This window comes from Branchiostoma floridae, chromosome 18 (assembly GCF_000003815.2).
Source record: "Branchiostoma floridae strain S238N-H82 chromosome 18, Bfl_VNyyK, whole genome shotgun sequence".
Lineage (NCBI taxonomy): Eukaryota > Metazoa > Chordata > Leptocardii > Amphioxiformes > Branchiostomatidae > Branchiostoma > Branchiostoma floridae.
In genome coordinates, this window is record NC_049996.1 from 9,167,756 (window position 1) to 9,190,765 (window position 23,010).

Sequence of the window (23,010 nt, forward strand, 5' to 3'; positions counted from 1 at the left end):
CTTTTAGTGGAGTGAAGATTTGATTTTGTAATGGATATTGCACTTGAAGTAGGTAACAGTATTTTGAAAGGCGGTAGATCATTGGTGATTTGGGAAGTGGCATATTACAAAGTGACAATAACAAACAGTGGAGCTGTGCTCCTCTCTATAGAGAGTAGTTCTTCACTGCATTCAAAATGTCATCTTCATAATTTCCATATTAATAAATGAAGAGGTCTAAAGAAACACCAGGAATTACAATTTTTCATTAGTTAATTTCTATTTCTTGTGTATTTGTGAATGATAGTTAAAGAATTAGGTGAAAGGATATAAACTGAATGAAAAGATAAGATTTAAAAAGTAACAACAAATTTCATTAGAATATAGCAAAGAAGTTGAAATAGAACTTCAAGTTAGAAAGATCTTCGGTTTGTTTTGTAACTGAAAAGTATTGTTATCGGAATGTTGAATGGTATCTGTCCAGGTGCTGAATTTATGGGTGTTATTGCTTTCCAATAGACTTAATAAGATCTTCCTAAGAAAACATCTGGAACCACTTGAAATATTTGACTCCAGACATTTCAAAGAAGCAAAAGAGCATTTCCTCACCCTAGAAGATAGTTCATAGCATTGTATGTAACTTATGCCCCTTGCAGATTGGGCATGAACTGCAGTTATACATTGTATATGGCAGAATGTTCCAATGAAGTAAATTTCAACATACATTGATAAAGGTTAGACGTCCAGATAATAAGATACGCCAAAAAGCAGTTACTCAAGCAACTGGATATGATTTTGGAGACGGTCAGATGTTTCAGACAACCCTCCGGTGTCTTTCGACAGTGACGCTGGAGAGATCTTGTTGGAGATATGTCAACATACCTCTCTAAGTTTGTTTCTTTCAGTTTTAGAGTGGCAGCTTGGGTCATGAGGTCAAGCTTGTGGTGGAAGACTTCAGCAAAATGGTGAAATAAGTTATCAAGTGACACATTTAACATATCCTTGTTTCTTACAGTTCGAAAGTGGCAACTCGGGTCATGAGGTCACGCTTGTGGTGGAAGACTTCGAAGCGACCGGCAGCCAAGAGATCACCGTCTTCAAGGGTCAGACAGTGGAGCTTCTGGACCGTCCCGAGAACAAGCCCGAGTTCTGTCTGGTGCGTACGCTGCTGACAGAGAACAGTCCGTCGGCGGAGGGACTGGTGCCGAACAACATCCTGGCCGTGGCACACTCCCGCAGCAGTCTCAGCATGGATGGTAAGCATCCTTTTAGCAAGGATTTTATCATAGGAGGTTCCAAATTCTTTTTGTCACTATTGTAAGGGGGTTTGGAGGCATCCACCTTCCATGGTGCAGGGTTTAAGAAAGTTTTAAGTTAAAATGTTCAATTCTAAGGTATCCTGAGGGCAATATTACTGTCAGAGAGATGACCTAGTGGCATCCCAGGTCAATAAGACTTTCATGCTTGTCAGAAAATCTGCTCCCAGTGTAAGTTTGTCTAGTGCATCCAATTCTTGTTATTTCAAGAAAGGAGTGTCTAAATGATGCATGGATGCATGCCTGGCTAAAAGCCAGACATTAAGCACCACTGCTTTTTACAACATGTTTAGTGGATACCATTGACATAATTCCATCGGATATGACAAGATGTGGCGCCTGAAGCAGGCGTCACTCTCACACCAAACAGTGTCATGTGTTGTTATTGTGTAATGTGTCAGTGGCATGTCTGCAGTTTGTAAGGAAATCACCAGATGGCACTCCTGAGCATATGTTGTTTAAACATTTCTTAATGATTTGTAGATGGAGAGTCTGAGGCATATCATGTAGCTTTTTATATGGGCTGGTTTGAAGTTGTGAGGGATATGTTAGATTGTCACACCTCAAACAAGCTATGGATTTCGAATAGTAAAATCTAGGAGAGGAGAGGAATAGGCCTACCAATATCATGCCATTTCAGTATGATGCAATGGATAACTATTTTAGCCTCTTAAAGGCTTTGAGACTACCTTTACTTGTGGATTTATTATAGATTTGATCAGACCTTAAGTGCAGCATGTGCCAAAAAAAGGAAAATTGTAATCTACAGTCAAACCTGTCCTAAGGAACCACTTGAGGGATTGAGCAAAAAGGGTTGCTTATAACAGACGGTTGCTCTGTATTAAACAAGGCCTAAATTTGTACAGCCTGGCAAGGTACATCGTACAGATAATCTTATTATGCATCTTCTCCAAACTAACTGGAAAAAGAAAAAGTTCAGAAAAGAGGACAACCCCTTATCATGTCCACCCACGCCCCACCCACACACGAAGTCTAAAGGCCAGGCAATAAACGACATACGTGTAATTTCATACTTCAAAGACATATTTCTTTTCAATTTTGAGCTGGAATACAGGGTGCAGGGTGATCCTGTTAGGTTCTTATTAATTTGTGATGTCAAATCAAAAGCTTTCCTGGTAGAGGAAGATCCTTTGATGCCTCCCACCTTTTGGGTGACTTCCTGGACCTAAAACTGCCTCAGGCAGCATATTATTGTTGGGCTAGTCCATTCACTTTGACTGGAAAGGGGTGTTTAGGCATGTGTGAAAATTGTAACCTAAGCAGTTTTATCATCCTCGTAAAGAAGGTTTTGATTTTCGGTAGGGTTGTCTGTCTATCTGTGCTTCTGTCTGTATTGTTGGGCTAGTCCATTCACTTCGGCTGGGAAGGGGTGTTTAGGCAGGCGTGTATAGTGTAACCTACAATGTGTTTACTAAGCAGTTTCATTATCTTCGTAAAAAAAGGTTCTGGTTTTTGGTGGGGTTGTCTGTGTATCTGTGTGTCTGTCTGTATTGTTGGGCTAGTCCATTCACTTTGGCTGGAAAGGGGTGTTAAGGCAGGTGTGTAAAGTGTAACCCACAATGTGTAAGCAGTTTTATTATCTTCGTAAAGAAGGTTTTGGTTTATAGTGGGGTTGTCTGTGTATCTGTGCATCTGTCTGTATTGTTGGGCTAGTCCATTCACTTTGGCTGGAAAGGGGTGTTTAGGCAGGCGTGTAAAGTGAAACCTACGATGTGTTAGCAGTTTTATTATCTTCGAAAAGAAGGTTTTGGTTTTCGGTGGGGTTGTCTGTGTATCCGTACGTCTGTCTGGATCTTGATGATACGGTAGAAGCCAGTTATTTGTGGTTTTAAGCATCATGTTAGCATTATGATTAAAATGTTAATTGGCCCAGAACCTAGAGGCCCTGGGTTCAAATCCACTTACAAGACACAGATGTTGTGCCCTTGTGTTGCAAATGCAATTTACATACATGTATAACACGTCTAGTTCACCTTTATCCGCAGGTTAACCTATATGTGTTGTTTATAGAAAAAAAACAAGGTATTTGGGGATAGCAAGTCGACAGATGGTGGTTTCAAACCATTATTTAATGTCTTGCAATTTGAAACCACCATCCATTGACTTGATATCCCTAATTACCAATTTTTAAAACAATGGATATAGGTTACTCCATGAATAAAGGTGAACTAGCGTTAGACTAGGAATGTGTACCTAAACATATCATCAGGTATATTTAGCAACACAGAGGTTTAGTGTATAAGTCTGCACCTGTGCCTTTAACTTAACCTGCACCTGAACTATTGGACAGAATAGCCTGTGGTCTTCAATGATGACAGAAACATGAATAAACAGTCAATAGAACATTTGTAGACTTCAGTATCTTATGCAGGGAATCCACGCTTTCCAGAGATCTCAAATCAAAGATAATACTGCTTTCAGCTTTTTCCAGTGCTATATGTTTTCATCAGTGTAAATGAATAAAGCATTATTAATAACAAGATAATGTAAAAATAATATACTTGAGTGCAAGTCTATTTGAGAACAGTACTGATACATTGATGTTCTTGTATTTAAGACTGGACAGTCTACCTAAATAACTTTTTGGGTAAGACAAACTCTGCTGTCTGAGGCTGTAACTGCCCCTCCCTGCAGAGGCCAGTTGGATGGTGGGGGGCTGCTACAAATGTATAAGCGAGATTTAGGCTAGGAATGGGTACACCTCACTGAGTGACATACATGCTGAAAACTGTGGGCGTTTCACATGAATATTATCTATTCATCTTACTTGTGTGGTTTGCCTCTTCCTGGAAATCTCACCGCATCAATCTTAGCATGAAAAATGTATTTTCCAAGAAGGAACAAATTTCGCAAAAAGTACCAAGTTGAAGTTTACTTTAATTTGAAGAAGAAAAACAGTACTTGGAAATGACAAATATTAATATGTATGTAGACTGGCTTTTTAAGATTTATATTTGAGTACAGCAGTAACAGCATGCATTGTCAGATATTCAATGTCCGATATGTTGTCACTGATGAGAAATCAAATTTTCCAAAAAGTAGAGTTGAAGTTTACTTTAATTTGAAAAAGAAAAACAGTAGTTGGAAATGACAAATATGAATATGTATGTAGACTGGCTTTTTAAATTTTATATATTTGGGTAGTCTACAGCTCGCATTATTATGAGATGTTTATGTCCAACATGTTGTCCCTGATGGAAAATATCTTGCAACCAGTGAGTCTGAAATGGATGATAGTCCAGGAGAGGATACCTGAAAAAGTGTTGTTTCGTAGCACACCCAGTATATAATCAGTTCACTATGATCATAGAATGATAGCTTGATGTCTTCCGATCATTTTAAGGTATGTTGTTCTGTGGTCCAGTTGTGACATCATGGTTCTAGGGCTCTTTATGCAAATTTATGCAAATTGAACAATTATGTATGAATTAACAATAAAGCATCTTGCAACCAGTGAGTCTGAAATGGTTGAAGGTCATAGAAAATGGTCCATTGAAGATCTTTACTGCAAGGCTGTCCCTAAGGGCTAATTATCAGTGCTAGGGTAATGCCTGGTTACTGCTGTAATTGCCACCATAGATTACAGTGTGTAATGTTACATGTTTGTTGCACTATGCTTGCTGATATGCAATATTAAAAAATGGAGGACATTGGCTGTGATATTGATAAAAAGTTAAAAAATAAACCTTTTAATGCAAGATGTTCAATCATAAATTGTAGATTATAGATATAAGAAGCAATTTTGTAGGCTTGAAATATTTATCGACTCTGAATGACTTGGCAATTTTTTATTGTCTCACCCAAAAGGAAAGACAATTTTTCCATCAAAATACATTTTGAAAAATTTCAAACATATTTTAACACATTTCCTTAATATAGCATAAAGTGAAATGCAACAGATAGGTTCAACAGATAGGTGGTAGATGTCAAATGACTGTTTAAAAAATTAACAGTTACTTTTTATTAAAGTAATCTTTTGTGCATTACTGATATCTAGATATAAGATATACAGATAGAAATTTTCACATGTAAGTGCAGTGAATCTTCGACAGAATGAGAATTTCAATTGGTTTTCTTTGAGGTGCATCATTTCATAAACCATTAGGTGCTCACCGTAAGATACAGCTTACATGTTCTAAGATAGGTATTTCGTATCACCTGTTGAGATTGTTAAGGTTATGAAGTAATAGGGCTGTTTTATGCCCGTTGAAAATGTCGTAATGGTTTTTATCTGGAGGATTTCATCCTAACCAGTCTACTGTAGACATGTTGGCCCTCATCAGCTGAAGTCATTTGCATGCACCAGCCAGTCTCAGCACCACTTGGACCCTTCCATACCCTTTGAGGGGGTTCATGGTACATAGTCTCCTTCTCTTTCCTAACGTCACTCTGACAACAAACTATTGAATACGTATCTATCGCACTACTTGTTCGATTTCAGTAGGCACACAGGTTACAATCTGGTTTTAGAGAAAAATGTAAGAATTTTACTGCAAGGAGAAAGAAAACATCCCCCCGCTCATTTGTCAGTGGACCCGCCGATGTTTTCCCCTGCAGCCTTCTTGTATCATCTTTCATCTGACTTGCAGGATTCAGAGCTGTCTGTCCGGCCCGAGTCTTATTTTCTCCTGTCTGGGAATATTGCCCCGGCCCATCATCAGGGCGTCTATATTCAGCCATTATACCAGTGGTTTTGTACGGTGTGTACGTCATGACTGGGAGCGTCGAGTCGTCACTCCTTTTCCGTCGCTTTTCTCCCAACCGCATGTTGATTCCGATGCCGGGCATCCCTTCGGATGTGGCTTGCTGTTGAGTCAATAGGTCTCTGCTGTCTCTCTCCATCTCTCTCTCTCTCCAAGCCAAGTGATTCTGTATGCAAATCCAATAGCGTTTCCCAGTCTCCCACCGTGTCACCATGGCTGCGTTGGGTAACCTGAAATTCTATCTCCACTTCCCCTTTATCAAGACACGGTCGCGGAGGAAAGGTAAGCCCTTAATGCTACCGTCTATCCATCTCTCCCAACGACAGGGCAATTTGCGACCCTAATCTCGTGTTTATACCATTGCATACTCATGCAGATGCATTGCATTTTACAGCTTTTAGGATTTGAATTCTGGCAAGGTTTTCCCCCAAGAGCAACAATTTGTTTATAATCTTTCAGGGGACGCTTGTTTTGCTGGGAGGAATATCATAGCTGCGATGATTTAATGAGGGTGATGTTTTCAGGTGGACTTTTATCTGTGTTTGCTTTTCTATCCGGCCGTGAATTTGAGAGGAGGCAGATCTTATTTCAGTTCCTGCGTGTTGTCAATTCCATGTCATGTTCACGGGTGAGGCGGACATGTGTTGCATGCGAAATCAGGGGGCCTTTTTCGTCGTCGCCGCGTCTTGTCAAAGAGGCACTCACACTGTTGCTTTCCCGCACAGTGCGATTATAACATCACCGGAAAATCTAGACGGCTGACGATTATATTGCAACAATTAATGCACAGCTGCATTGTTTTCATGCAGTTGTTATAGGCAGAATTGCTGAGACGTTGGGCGGATGTCTATGAATAGCAATTTTGTACATTGTAGCAATTGCTAGGAGGCCCAATGGTATAATCGTATTTCACTCTCTATGCTTGGCATGACCCCACAGATATGAAAGTGGCACTGTTAATATTTATGTTATCTCTAGGATTATCTGTGGAATTATTATGTTACAGATACAATGTTCTGGATAAACAAAATGAGGAGGGTAGTTGAAAGGAAATTCTGTACCCATGTTTTCGCTTGATGTCAATGCTCCTTATTTTAAAACATTGGAAATATAGTAGGCTAGTTGATATCAAAGAATTACATCATTGCATTACAATGCACAATGCGAATATGTCCTAGATAAAGGTCTAAGTATTCATATGAACAGAAAAATGTGTACATATTCATTGGTATGTGATGTGAAGTAATGCACTCAGATACATACATACATACACATGCACCGCTAGTATTTATAGCAGATGACATGAAATGGGTTCTGGCCAATTAGTTGACACAGTTAAATGGTGCATACAGCATTAACTTGATTAAGCAATGTTAGAGTAATCTTAGTAAATTTACTACTCCATACTTATACATGTAGAGCATGGAGAACTATGTGTATTTTTAGTCATGTAGTTGGACATGCATTTTGTATAATTAACAGTATTCTGAGCATTGCCTGATACAAAATCAGGGCTTGAAATACTTTCTTCTGCATACACTGGTGTACAATGTAGATAACATTGAAAATTACCTGCACCAGACAAATTTTACCTGTACCACTCTGAATTTATTAGGAAGAATGAATTATGCTAGAATTGTTGAGGAACCATTGCTATTTGTCTTTATACCTGATAGGTCAGGTAACTGTCAATGCAGCTTGTAAAAAAAAAATAACAATCCACATACACCTGCATCATACTTTATAAAACCCAGTACATGGACCACTGCAGGTTAGGTGCCGGTTCTAAGGTACCAGAAATACCTGCACAGCTCCAATTTTACCTGCACTAATCTGTATTTTCCCAGTACATGGACCAGTGCATGTTTCGTGCAGGTAGACATCAGAAATACATGCACAGCTCCAATACCTGCACTAACCTGTATACATACCCAGTACATGGACCAGTAGGTTAGGTGCAGGTAGATACCAGAAATACCTGCATAGCTCCAATTTTACCTGTACCAACCAGTTACTTGCATATGCAGGTGGTATTTCGAGCCCTGAAATGTATGTAAATTGTATATAGTCCCTGACATTTGTTGTCTCTGGAGAAAGTCCAGCCATAATTTTCTTATTAGGGCATGAAGATATCCAGGAGATTACGTAGTGATAAGGTGACCCAAAACCATCTGGGAAAAATCACCAGTCAGATAAAGATTTAGGTCATCCTAACATTCTGAAAAAAAGGCATGTTTTTTCTACCCTGAGGAGGATAAGGCCACAATGATTGTGAGAGGCCTAAGAAAATAATGTTGACATTCAATGTGTTTCCTGTTTTCCGACCTACCCTAGAAAAACCTGCCGACCCTTGCCTTTTTTGGGGGGTGGGCTGGAATTTTTATTCAGCTTGCTTCCTTTAATTCAAGTAGAAAAAGCTAATGCAGGATGCCATTGAACCTGAACCTGAGTCTACACTACCAGCAAAATTTGCCCCTAAAAATGCAGGAAATAGCATTTCAGAGGGTCGAGATTTCAAAATTTTCCCATACACTCTATAATCCACCGTTCATGCTCGACAGAATTTCCATTCAAAATCCAGGGGATGAAAAAAATTCAGGCTGGCTAGAATACTATTCTGTAAGCTTTTATCATTAACTTTTGTACTTTTGTATGTATTTGCATGTATCAACATGTTTATCAAGATAGTCTTTTGGTAAAAACCCTTACTATGATGATTTTGGTGTAGGAGGGCAAACATTATGGTGGTGATGATGATAATGCCTTGTAAGCCTTGTGGTTATGTATTTTAGGTGGAATAACTGTCATTTTCAAATAGCTTCCTTTAGTAGGGACATTCTCTTGCAATAAACGGTGACATCAAAGGGGTTCTGGCCAATTAGCTCATTCAGTTGGGTGAAGCAAACATGGTTTAACGATGCTTTGGTAATTGTTTCATAATTAGGGAAGGGAAATTACCTGTATCTTAATAACCAGCCGTGTGCGCTATGGAAAACCTCATCTTATGAGCAAAACCGTAAAGTCACTGGCTTATGTGATGTAATTTATCTCAGAGATATCCTGCCGGAATAAAACCTATGGATAATGTTGTTTTTCTCCTTTTATCCAAGGAAGTTAATGATTCAATACATTTGCCGAAACAAAAAGGCACGAAATCAATGAAAACTCAACATGCAGTTTTCATTTTTTTTAAAGATGTTTATGTCTGACTCAATTTTTCATTGGAATTTTGTTTTCTTTTGATTATGCTTTCATGGATACAATTCTCCTTCTTTCTCTAGTCTAAGCTTAGATCTTTCATCAGATGCAGTTTTTTCCCAGTGCAGGTTTAGACCATCCTCTGGTCAACACTGTGCCTTTAGTACATACTAGTGCATGATGCGGTATCTGCTAGCATTTTGTGTGATGTATGATCCAACCGAACATATGGGTCAATGGGTGCAATTGACCCAAATTGGCAAAGCAACAGTTCCATACCTGAAGCGTTGTTACACTGTACTCAACATGAACATTACAGGGATATTACAGGGTATGAATTAGCCATGGAAACTTGATTAATACATGTACAACATTGTACATAATGTATGCCGTCTTTTCTGTTGTTCCGGTATCTTAGTTTCTTTTCTTATTACCTTTGCTAGAAATATCATATTTCCAGTGCTGTTCTTTGTGAACAGCATAATATACAGTATATATAAGTCAATCGATCTTTATGATATTTGCTATGTGGGTAGGTGTCTGGAAACAAAGGCCTCCTAGCAGCTTACTACAGTACTTCAGTGAAATTTTTGGTTGTCATGTCTTTTTATCTTGGAATAGAAATGTCCATGTACTTGTACAGTTGTATAATATTATGAAAATATCAAATAGAATGCAAATCAATGCTTTTGGCTGAGTTATAACAGTAAACTGATATGCTGTCTTAGCACATGTAAAACATAAAGGACACTTTGACATATACCGCTTCTTATCCTAAAGCCAAAATCTACTTCTTTGACATTCTAACTAAAATCTTCCAGGAAAGCCCATTAGCTCATTAATGTGTAAATACCGGCGAATGATTTCTTGGAAGGGAGTAGTCTCCTTAACGAAGTTCCAGAGGAATTAGGACTAATAGGTCTGGAGTAATCAGCCCTTTGCTGTGTCTTCTCAAAGAGTCCCTCATTTCCCACAGGAAGGCATGTGGACAACAGTAATAAGCAGAAAACTGTGCAGGAGAAAATGTTGGGTGTAACATTATGTTGCTTCAATTTTTGAGGGCGTGGGATTTGAAATTTTTTGTTCATTTCTAATTTCTTAAGTCTCCTAAAAGTATATTTGTCTCAGTTTTTGCACCTATTTCATATAGTCCTACAGTTCTCATTTAATGATTTAAAGTGATATTAAGAAATGGCTGCCTTAGAGGTCCTGTCAGATATTGTAACAGCTAGCAGCCCTCAAAATACCTATTTCAGCATCTATTTGCAGGACCTCTTTCATTTTATGTGCTTTTCATATTGTATGTGCTATATGAATAAGCAATAAATTTCCTGTGTCGGTGTATTATTTAGGAAAATTATTGCAAATCTTCATAGAATTCGTAGAGTCTGTTTTGTCTTAGTTTGGTTTCCTCAGTCTACTCCACAAAGCTGGCTTGCTAGTACACAAAACATGTAGGTATTGATGAAACATTCTAACAGTATTTTAAGATAATTAATAATTATAGACAGACACCCCTACCTTGGTAGTAGAGTGGTGTATACACACAAACAATACCCCATAAAAGAGCTGTTGCTTTCTGATGGTAGCCTGTATTTTACACTGTCTATTCCACAAAGCTAGCGTAGGTTCAGACAGGGCGGTACCGGTAATTCTGTGCTTCTTCAACTGGTTTAGACAGGAACAGATTGGTCTTAGCCTGGTCTTATTACCTGCACTGTGTAATCTCCCTCCGGTGTTGAACAATAACCTGTAATCTTGGCAGGGCTTAAAACCACTGGTGACTGCTTATTGCTGCCCGAAATAGTGGCCAAAAATGTCAAAGGTAGTGGGTGCAATATTATGCATGCAGCACCAGCACTGTCTGATGCGGAATTGCTTCTTTCTTTAATAGAGTTTATCTTTGCCCTACATTTTGTAGAATAAAACCACAGGATATCAAGCAGAAAAAAGAAGTTTTGCTACAATACCAAGGAAAAATGCTAGGGGATCAAATAAGATAAGATAAGATAAGATAAAGTATTCCCAACAGATACCAAATATGATCACTATCTATATCTAAAGGTACGTAATTCATGCTGTCCACAAATATCCAATAACACAAACACGCAGGCACATACAAAACAGTATCTAAATGTTTCATAGGGGCAATTAACATTAACATATTCAGTGCTATGGTAGTATTAGTATATTCTTGCTCTGAGAATGTAGGAAATAATTCATGGTTGAAAGTCATGGTCAGTTTCATCTTACTCCTTTACTGTTATGTGGCCAGGCATTGGTTTACACTTTCTAATTGCTTCTAATGAAGTTGTATGTATCTTTTCCATGGCAATGTTTACCTGTAACAGTACAGTAGCACCATCTAGGGAATGGTATAGGTGACTGAGCTATTCCATTTTGTATTCCAGGGGTGTTCAGATATTTCATTCATAAATAAAGGGGCGTTGACAGATACCAGACAGGTTTAGGATAGTAGTGGACATGGATGGGCCTAGATGGGAGTTACAAAATGTAGTTTCAGACAAAGAATGGAAGGGTGACAAGTCAAATTCGAACAGTACTTCTGAAACCCCCTCCTGCTAACAAGTAATGGAATGGATCTTTCCCTCGTCGGTTGAGGAACTGTCCTAGGTTTGGTGTTATTTTTCTGTGGCAGCTTTGATTTTGACTGATCCATCAAAACATTTTGATGGCAATGTCAGAAGTGTTCTTCGTTAAGTCAGCATTAGGTAGGTACATTTATGATTATAAAGTGGGACGGACGTGTTTTTGATGCAAAAGTTCAACACCTATTTGAAGTAATAAGTTACCAATTGTGAACTGTAGTATGAAGTCCATTTTCTTACAAAGGATGAATTGAAATAGGAATGAAAACTATTTGAGTTGTACAACTCTGAATAGACAGAAATAAACATTTCTGTGTATTTAGTAACATGCAAATTTGTATCAGGCAAAGGATTTTATTGTACAATTTGATTGTTTTATTCTGTCTATGATACTTGTGCATTGTATATCGTTTCTGCAATTATTTTAACAGTGTACATTAGTAGCCTAAGTAGGCTTATAGGCTTATACATGTAGGTCCTATAGAAGGTCTTCTGTCAGGCATGGGGCTGCTGCTATCGGCACATTACTGCATGTTTAGGGACCCAACTTTGAGCAAACACTTGTTGATAACAGTAGAGACCACCCTGGTGTGTCTGACTACAAACATGAGCTATGGTGAGCTACATACTAGTACTCCAGGACCTATAGAATAAGGCCTCATGCTTTACCTCATTTCAGCTGTAGATAACTTTGTACCTTTTGAGAGCTTTGATGACAAATTAAGTTTCATACATTGCACTTGATCTTGAGTAAGTCTTTCTCAGCAAAGACAAACCTGCTCGTACCAGCTCATACTAGATAGAGGTTATTTTTAGACACAATACAGTAACTGTTATGATTACATGTACCAGGATGTGCAGAATTGATCTCGTCCTAATGTAACAAAATCTGGCGGTATTGTCTTCCTTTGAAGATAACACACTGTTTTTGCTCAACATGTTTTGCCCAAATAGAAAGTTTAACAAATGACACGTTTGAATGATGTGTTTTTGTTACAGATGGTTTTTAGTTAATGTACTGTGTACTCATGCCTTGCCTACTGTGTCTAGTTATTATGTAATGTAATTTTACTACATTCTAAACTCAATGGTATTCAGAGATACTACTGCACAGGGTAACTCTGCAGTGTTGATTTGATGAATAAAGATTAAAAGATGTGTGAATGGTGTGCTTTTGTTACAGATGCGTTGACGGTTGCTCCGTGTCCGGCTGCAGAGAGTGGCCACAACCCGGCTACTTCCTCTTACTCTCTCCCCAACACCGTCCACACGTCCCCGCACGCCAAACGTCGGGCTGGCAGCTTCAGGTGCGGGGCAGGTCTTACATTTAGATTTCAATCCTTTGATGAAAACTTTCTTGTCATTGTTTCTTTCTCTTTCTGTCTTATATGTACAATCTTAAGTTAAACCTATATTATTACATTCGTATGTGTATGTGAAGTTTCTATTGGGTGTTAAAGTTTCTGAATGAATAAATGGATGGATGGATGGATGGATGGATGGATGGATGGATGGATGGGTGGGTGGGTGGGTGGGTGGGTGGATGGATGGATGGATGGATGGATGGATGGATGGATGGATGGATGGATGGGTGGGTGGGTGGGTGGGTGGGTGGGTGGATGGATGGATGGATGGATGGATGGATGGATGGATGGATGGATGGGTGGGTGGGTGGATGGATGGGTGCGTGGATGGATGGATGGATCATGGATGGATGGATGATTGGATGAACAAGTAAAGAAACAAAATTTTCAGTATACTGTATATTTCAGGATATTAGATTATATATGGCGAAAATAAGATCATGGCAGTGCTGTATTGGCTTCAGAAATACATTATTTCACAGAAAATTATCCTTATTAGTAATACCTCTAATATCAATTTTCGTTTGATGTCTTTGATTTGTTGTTGTTCTGAGTGGGACACAGGTCAGCAATGTTCCCACAAGGGTATATGTTTACAGGGAGGGGTTCCTATTCTTTCCCCTAATATCTTTGATATGCCCAACAGAAAATGGCTGACCAGTCCTGTCCGTAAGCTGAGTAGCGCAGGATCGACCAGGGTGGACAAGGCGATCCCTGAACCCCCACCCCCTCCTCCACCCCCACCACTGCCTCCAGGCAGACTGGGGAAGAAGCCACTGGGGGCGAAACAGAAGGGAAAGGTAAGGAGAACCAACATTTACATGACTGTGTTTATGAAGATTAGACATCCAGGTTAGAGAGAGAGAGGCTTTATTCGTCCATTAGCTGTGATACAAGATACACCGCTAGTCTTCCTGGACATAAAAGTTCACACATGACATAACGTATACGTAACGCATACAAAAACTTTACAGTGCAGGTAAACAATATTCAAATACAATTCAATCTCTACAACTGGATAAGAACGGAGATTTACTCCAGACGTTTTGAGTGACAACCATCATTCTTCTTCAGCATCACTAGGATGAACTGGCAGAAACACTTCAATACAAGTACATCTAATTAGAAAAATGGTTGAACATGTAAGGATCATATGCTTACATGATAATGATCAACCCTCTGGTGTTAATGGTGACATAAGGCCTTGTCAGTAAGAATAACCAACCACTTCTTGGCTGGCCAATGGTATTACAGCCTGATATTCAAAATGAAATGGAGACTCCTGATTGGTCATCATTTGGCCAGATAATAAATCCAAATACATGATAATGGTTTTGTAATTATTATTGTCATGTACATAGATTTAGTATCAAAATGGTAATCACGACTTGAAGCTGTAGGTTTTTGAACTTAAAAAGGTCGAAGAACATCAAAGAAAAGTGTAGACGGACTTATGTGGCTCTGTCACTCTTAAGCAAACATCACTGCCTCTTTAAGTGGCTGAAAAGTGAATAGTATTCTAGCTGTCATCTATATGTATTGCGAGTATTCAAGCTGTAGTCAGTAGATTTAGAAAAAGCTGTTTGAATAGGGAATGATATGCTCTGCAAAGTGCTTGATAATGTTTGCTAATCTCTCTATGCATCAAATAAGTGCAGTCAATACAGAAAAATGAGTAAACACTTGATGCACTAGCAGCATCTAATGAAGTCATTGCCAAGGTCAAGTCTTAGACAGATGCACAATAGTCTTAACATTTCACTGTTAATGTTCAACTTCAAACCATCATTTAGTCCTGGCATATGCTATGCCTACAATTAATATGTGACACAGGCACTTTCAAGAGAAAGTATTATGATCATTGTGCTTTTGTGGATTTCTAAAAATGTGAAAGAATTATACATGGAAACTTTAATTCTTAAAACAAATATGAAAGATGGGTGCTTTTTTTTATCAGACATTTTCATCCAGAATGTGATTTTAAGGAAGAAAAACTCTTTAACTACACTTTGTTTAAGTACATCTGTTAAAGTACAACAAAACAGGCATGACATGTTGGTGCACAGGGCACCCATTACATCAGACCAGGCTGTTACATTATCGTTGACGGTCGGCATCAAGGACACAGGAACCATTAACCTTGTAACAAGGTCCAGAGCTATCTCCTATAGTCATGTCTCTCTAGTCACAACATGGTTGGGCAGATTCAGCATTGTACATCATAGCACCATTAACATGTTTAACAAGAGGGGCAAGAAGGCTCAGTGTGATGTTTCCACGGGATTTCAGAGCGTTCTGTACCAACAGTTGAACGTGCTGGTAAGTGATAGCTGTTTGACATGGAGAAAAGGCATTCCTCAGTATTTCTCTTTACTAGTTAGACATACATTGTATACAATGTATATGTGACCATGCTAAGGATGTTTATAGTGTGAACATACAAAGGATGTTTATAGCCTCATACATTTATAAGCACTATTTAGAACATAATGTGCATGCACATATACAGGACTCAGCCTGGCTGGTGAATTGTTTGTACATGCATTTACATGTAGCAATAGTCAGATACCTTTTAAGTCTTGCCCAGCATGGTACCTCAATTGCAATGTGTAAAGAGCAGTTGTTGTTCTGTTGTTACTGTTGGATGTTTGGCCAACGTCGCATCAGAATTTTGTCCGTTGCAAACGATATCTTTTTCGACACAACATTTGGAAACTACAGAAGAGTTATCATCCTTATATATGCAAACACGACCTTATACGATAAGCTCTGTCAAAGTACATCATTTGTTTACATGTACATTTATGTATGGGGGTTGGGTCATGCAGAGATAGGACTTTCAGTTTTGCCGGAACAATTTTTGTTTTGACTATTTTTCTGCTGAGAAATGGATGGTTAGGAACTGTTATCCTATAAGGACAGACGCAGCTGCTACAAATGTATGACGAGCAGTATTTTACAACCACCTTAGACAATGTATGAAATGTAGAGCTTCTCTTTTAAAACCTCAATAAACATCACGTTTCCAGGCCTTCTCCAGACAGAAAATGTGGGATGTTGAAACCTGCCAAATGTCTAAGCCTCTTTTGGACACTCTACTTCAGGCAACGTGAACCATTGACCTACATTTGCCTGCACAAGTTAGGCTTTGTAGCATACTCTGCTGCTTGTTACTGGTGAGAATTAGTGTAAATGATCAGTGCTTCAGACCATAGAGTGTCATCCTGGAGTCCTGGCTTCTCTCTGAGTTGAAAGACTGATTTTGATGTGTATTGTAGTCACTGTCACTGTGACTTTATTTGAATGGCACAGGTGCAGTACTGTTGTGTGTCATACATGTTGACTGTATGTCTTTGTCATAAGAAATGGCCTGGATTCGCTGAGTCGTACTTTCATGATGTAGGAGCCACGTTAGTTTGTGATTTTAATGATCACCATCACTGTGGTTATATCTTTTGAAGTTTTGTTTGAACAATGAATGACAGAGAATACAGTGTAAGCCATACACTAACAACAATCGCTCAAAGCTTTACTTGCCTCTCTCTATCTGGTGTTTTTGTGGGAGTCATGCCACTGACCTAAGGAATCTTCTTTGTTGAAAGCAACCAATACATTGGGCTTGTTTCTGCCAATCTGAGACATAATCTTTAACCATTCAAATGATGTTTTGAGGCTTGTAGAATCAAGTCCTTGTAGCTGTACATGTATGTGTGTTGTTTTGTTGAAAGGCTGTCTGCTTTGACATTGAGATTCTAAAGATAACCCCTCACAAAAACCAGAGAAACAATTGGTACCAACCTCCCACTAAGTATAAATACTGAAGTTTCCGGCAAAGGTCTTCTACAGCTTTGTGTAGGAATCTTGCCATAAAGATTTGCCAAATGATCAATGTCATGTCCTGACACATGTGCATCTACATGTAAATGTAGTAACTGTTGTAATGTTACCTACTCAAACAGAAGATAATGAAAATTAGATCATAACTTAATGTCAATTTTCTTGATAAAAATAAGTCTGATAGAAACAGAACTATTTTCTTTGAGTAAGACAACAATGCCCAGTCATGCATACTTAACTGTCTTACTTGGGGTCAATGACATTTGAAGTTTCCTGTTCCACCTCAACTACCTGTACCTGGCAGGAAGCAGAAGTCTTAAAGACCAATTTCCTCTTATCTTCCAACACAGCTCAGTCCTACTAATATATAATGTGAATCCTCACTTTTGAGAAGTACTGTGTTCAACTATATTGCAAATATGAACATGGCTGATGTTAGGGTAGCTTTGAGACTGACAAACAAACGTCATGCGCATTTCTTCCGACAGAATTCGCTGTTGGTCGTTCAGGTCTTGAGTTTTAAACTTTGAATTTTAGTTGCAGGCTATTAATACATTGTAAGAGAAATGGCCTAAATTGAGTTTGGATTAAATAATGTAAATGTGTTTACAGGTTATTTGTAGCATTTATTTTAAGAATTGACTGGAGCAATCATTGTTATATGCTGTGTTTAATTAGTGTGCTCATCTTGTGTAGTGTTTGTCACTTTTTGAAATGTTTGTTTTCTATGTGTTGTAGAACCTGTTGTCTGGGCACAACGATGTCGGCCGAGCGACCCCGCCACCCCTGGCACAAGAAGAAGACCTTCTGGAGGATGTAAGTTGAACTTCTTAGTATTCTTGAGATGTTATCATCAGAAGTACAATGTCTTAATTAAGAGTTTTTAGAATTAAATCTTTACCTTGTATCTATTTATCACTTGGCAAAAATACGCAATCAATTATGACATTCCATTTCCTCACCAAGAAAGTTACCTTTGGTGATGTTTGTTTTGTAAGTGGAAAGTTTTGATCATTGATAATTATGGTATTTGGTAGGTGGGTAGGGGTTGGCAAACATACTTTTGATGATCCATTCTTGTCCTCCTTTTTACCATTGTCCCCCTCTCCCCACTGGACCTCTACAGCCTAATCTAATTAAGATAAAGGACATTTATTGATTGATTGATCGATCGATTGGTTATGAATCTCCCGGCAGCTTTTTTTATGGTACTCCAGTGGAATTTTCCGTTTTGAGGTTTCGTTATCAACTGTCTTCCTTTAAATCATTATTTGTATTATTGGTCTTCATCCTCACTGATATCCACAGGAAAGCTTCCTTCGAAAAAAACAAGATGTTTATGGCATGTTCTTAAAACAGTGCACCTCCAAATTAAATGTTTTAGCAGGACTTAAATAACAAGACTTTTGAAGGCCTCTAGATTTGTATGTGACCCCTTTAGGGTACTTTTTATAAAAATTCACAGTATTTTTAAGAAAAGCTACCTTCGAAAAAACAAGATGTTTATGCCATCTTCTTAAAACAGTGCACCTCCAAATTAAATGTTTTAGCAGGACTTAAATAACAAGACTTTTGAAGGCCTCTAGATTTGTATGTGACCCCTTTAGGGTACTTTTTATAAAAATTCACAGTATTTTTAAGAAAAGCTACCTTCGAAAAAACAAGATGTTTATGCCATCTTCTTAAAACAGTGCACCTCCAAATTAAATGTTTTAGCAGGACTTAAATAACAAGACTTTTGAAGGCCTCTAGATTTGTATGTAACCCCTTTAGGGTACTTTTTATAAAAATTCACAGTATTTTTAAGAAAAGCTACCTTCGAAAAAACAAGATGTTCATGCCATCTTCTTAAATCAGTGCACCTCCAAATTAACTGTTTTAGCAGGACATAAATAACAAGACTTTTGAAGGCTTCTAGATTTATATGTAACCCCCTTTAAGGTACTTTTTATTAATTTCCCTTTATATAGTCATACCTGGAACTATAGATTGAAGTTTAATTACCTAACGAGTGGGTGGATAGACGCAGGTTTTGCTCTGACAGTATGAGAAATGTCAATGACCGTTACTATAGGTGTCATGTTGCACTACATATACTGATAGACTTGACCAAACATGGAGATACAAATTACTGTAGGGCTCTTAACTCAAGACCAGATGCTCCAAAGATTCACTCAAGAAGTCGTCTTTTGGGAAATATATCTGGAAGGTAATTTTTGCAGTGAGGGTCCCAGCAGGGAGTGTTTGTCATTTGAACTGGTGCATGCCACACATGCCCTATGGGGGTCAGTACCCTACATAGAGGTTAGCCACCTTATGCATGTGGGAGTGGTGTATATTAGCTAAGGGTGTCACAGCTACCATAAGTGGATTTTTGCTGTGATTTAGCAAAGGGTATCAAACACCACTGAAAGTGGGGTTTTGCTCTATCTTTATCAACTGGTGCTCTGGAAAATAGCAATATAATGACCTTACCATTTCCTTGGTGCACAGATAATTAGAGCTATATGTACAATATGCATGATGCTGGTGCTAGCAGCGCCAGAATGAAAAGAGGTCTACAGTAAACAATACGACACTCATAGACAGAAGAAATGTCCAGACTATGCATTTTGTACAAAATGACTTTTTGATATACCTCCGGTACATGTATTTAACACTAGTTCAGAAAAGAATAAGAAAGAGTCATGCCTTCAAGTACAGTCAAACTTGTCTAAGATGACCACCCTGGGGACCAGTGTAAAGTGGTCTTTTTAGACAAGTGGTCTTTTTAAGCAAAGGAAGTAAAAACGACAAGATAGGACAGACACAATGATTTCCGTCAAAAGTCTTTTATTACTCCTCATATCTGCACAATTGTACATGATAAACAACACAGTATCACAGTTCCTGTATTATTTACATCCCAGGTGAACTACAGTTTACATACAATGTACATTGTACAAAATGTACTTGGATAACATTCATCACTTATATCAAAGGTAAACCATGTCTACTGTGCAGTACATCACTTCCTCTTGAAAAACTGCTCAATGGTAGTTTGTTTTCCAGCCAATCTTCTCTGATTCCAAACGGTGCTTAACATGTCGTCTGCCTGGTCAAAAACATTCAGCAGCTCTCCTAGCCCTTCTTCAGCACACAGAATCTTGATGTCCTTCATAAGACTGACTAAAGAGTTCAGGTTAGGAACCTTACTAGGACTAGCTTCAACCTCATTTTCCTCATCAGACTCTTCCTGGTCACCTGTCTCCTGTAGTTCCTCCAGCAGCACAGTTGCATCCTTGTCCCAGTCCCTGGCTTCGGTCTCGCAGGTCGCCAGGTCCTGGTCGATCTCTGCGAGGTCTGCAAAGTTGCACCCAAACAAGTCCTGTGCGAGCTGCTCCATCCCAGCATCCCCAGACGGCTCTGTGCTGGCTGACTCAGTCTCGGTGTCTGCTACAAAAATTACAAAAGAGACAAAAATAAGAAAAACATTTGTAACAATCTCAATCTGAATTAACAACATTGCATGCGTGTCATCAAGAATTAAATGATACCATTTAAAAAAGATCAACAACATTCAACGACCTTATTTGATGGTTAAATTAGAAAGAAAAGGTGAGGTGTGAAAAGTTACCTGGAGTTTCATTGAAGCCAGCTTTCCGGAAACACTTCTGGATGGTCTCCGGGGATGTCTCTCGCCACGCTGCTCCCACAAACTGGATGGCCTGTAGGACGGTCAGACGTTTGGCGGCCTGCGTACCTGTCGCCTCCTTGTCATTCTCCAGTCATGTACCAGTGTTATCGACACAGTGTTCAGTTTGTTGTTTTTTCCTACATATTGAACTACCTGTAGGACAGAGTGAAACTCATTGCCAACATGTACAGTAGGGGCATCACTCTCTCTTGAGCAAGTTTAGATGTACATAGGTTAGGTGTGACCTGGTCATTAAATTGCTGCCATGCCGTGTGCCTGAGAAGCTGATGTGATATGCTGGAGGGCGGTTATATTGGCTATATAGATCGAGGCACAGAATCTGATACAAAATGTACAATTAGGGCTCTTTTCTGGGCTGTGTCCAATTTTCTGTATGTATTTTCCAACCGGTCAGTAACCTTTTTACAGTTTACCTCAGGATATATATTATGCAACCACATGTAGGACGAGTTCACTGACTTTACTTCTGCGAAAAGATTTCCTGTCTTCTCGGAAAATGTCTTATAAACAGCTTCCCTTGATGTTCCTGAGGGACAGGACGTGCTGGGGAAACTCAAGATAAAGGCTTAGGGTAATGAAGACAGCCTTGGGCTCTTGGACCATTGTTTGTGTAAATGAGACAGATGTACAGCAGAAGTGACAGGTTTTAATGAGGCAGAAAAATAGCCTGTCAGAGCAATTAGTATCAGTAGGGTCATGAAACTTCCTGTGTAGTTCCAGGTCTCAGTAGACTCCATTACACAACATTGTGTAACTAAAGACACTTTTTGCATCTCTGTTTTGAAATGTGGCTTTTAAGGGTTATTGTTAGAGTACATGTATTTACTAAGAACATAAAGCAATATAACGTAGATTTCTTATTACCCCCAAGATGTACAAACATGTATGTCATAGGGGTTATTTTTTCACTAGTGTTTGTGTGTCTGTCTGTCTGTCTGTTTAATAGATCGTGTGTTGGTAGGGTGTGACGAAAGCTGGAAATGATTAGATTGGGGGGGGGGGGGATCCTAGCGGGTTGCTTTAGTACTACAGGAAACCGTCCAGGTTTGATATCGTGTTAATAAGTACAATTGATATGAGCAAATTCAATCTGACCATCATGATCTGAAAATCAGGCCTGTCTTTTGCTTAATATGTATTAATTGACAACACAAAAGGCTTCACAATCACACAGGTGTTCTTGTTTCTCAATATGAATCGATGTAAAGTCTTGAAAAGTTGCAGGCGAGAGAGAGAACTGCTTTATTTATTAAACGCACACAAAGTCATGTACAAGATCGTAGTCCTAAGACTAAATTGCCTCGTACTAAGTACACAAGAGATTATAATGGAAGGCCCTGCCTAAGTACGTTAATCAAATTATAAGATCATCAACTGCATACATGACTGACAATATTTCTGAACAGGAGCGTATCTCGAGTGCGAGAGGCAGCTCAGAGAACATGGCGGCCGCCCGCAGCGTGGAAGCGGCAGGCGAGGAAGAGGAACCTGAGAGCGAGGCCATGCCGCTGCCCCCGCCCATGGAGATCGTGCAGCACAGCTTCTCACGACCCAACTCACAGGAGGACCTGTCTGCTTCAAAAATGGTACTAAATTGTTCATAAATGTATGATTAGCCTGGTATCCAGCCTATTATAGCTCCTGAGTCTCTTCTGTCCTCTACACAAATCGGAGAGGACAGAAGAGACTCATCAGAAGCCATAATACTGCTGGATACCAGGCTAATGTATGATTACAACTTCCATCTTATTACGCCAAATCATTTGCCCCTCTGCTTTGAAAATGGTAAATACACTAACATTTGAAAGCCAGCTTGACATTTGTGAGCGAATGCAACATATTACACCCCATATTGCAAAGAAATGTGATGATCTTCAGGAACTTGTAACTGTCATGATCACATGATGATAATTCTATTCTCGTATTTTCCCCCAGTCTCTGACAGCATCAATGAGGTCACTGAATGTTGCTGGTTCAACGACGGACCTGGTGTCAGAGATCGAAAACATCGCCAAGCAGCGTTTGGTGAGGTTCTTTCAACTTTGTCCTGAAACTAATAACATGTAATACATTATGAAATCTGGCAGTTGGGGAAGGTTAGGGAAAGCCTAGGAAAATGACATTTAAGAACCCACCACATAATTATACATTCTAACAAGGAGGTTGTTTTTTTTATCCTCCTTGATTCTAATAATTGTTATACTCCAGTGTGCGATGGCTTAGACCCAGCATTTTGGAACCCACAAGCTAGTGTACATTGATAGCCTATTGCTAGTGAGGTAGCTT

The 23,010-nt window shown here is 39.0% G+C and overlaps 1 protein-coding gene across 1 annotated transcript in view; it reads left to right on the top strand.

The window, feature by feature from the left end:
• The window catches only part of LOC118406216 (kalirin-like), a gene marked incomplete in the record, with an annotated part of 160,338 nt that overhangs the window by 120,572 nt on the left and 16,756 nt on the right, over window positions 1-23,010 (top strand). Inside the window, 6 exon segments of the mRNA XM_035806117.1 lie at window positions 995-1,235; window positions 13,010-13,133; window positions 13,837-13,990; window positions 17,766-17,843; window positions 22,131-22,310; window positions 22,660-22,749. Coding sequence (XP_035662010.1) covers window positions 995-1,235; window positions 13,010-13,133; window positions 13,837-13,990; window positions 17,766-17,843; window positions 22,131-22,310; window positions 22,660-22,749 — 867 coding nt within the window.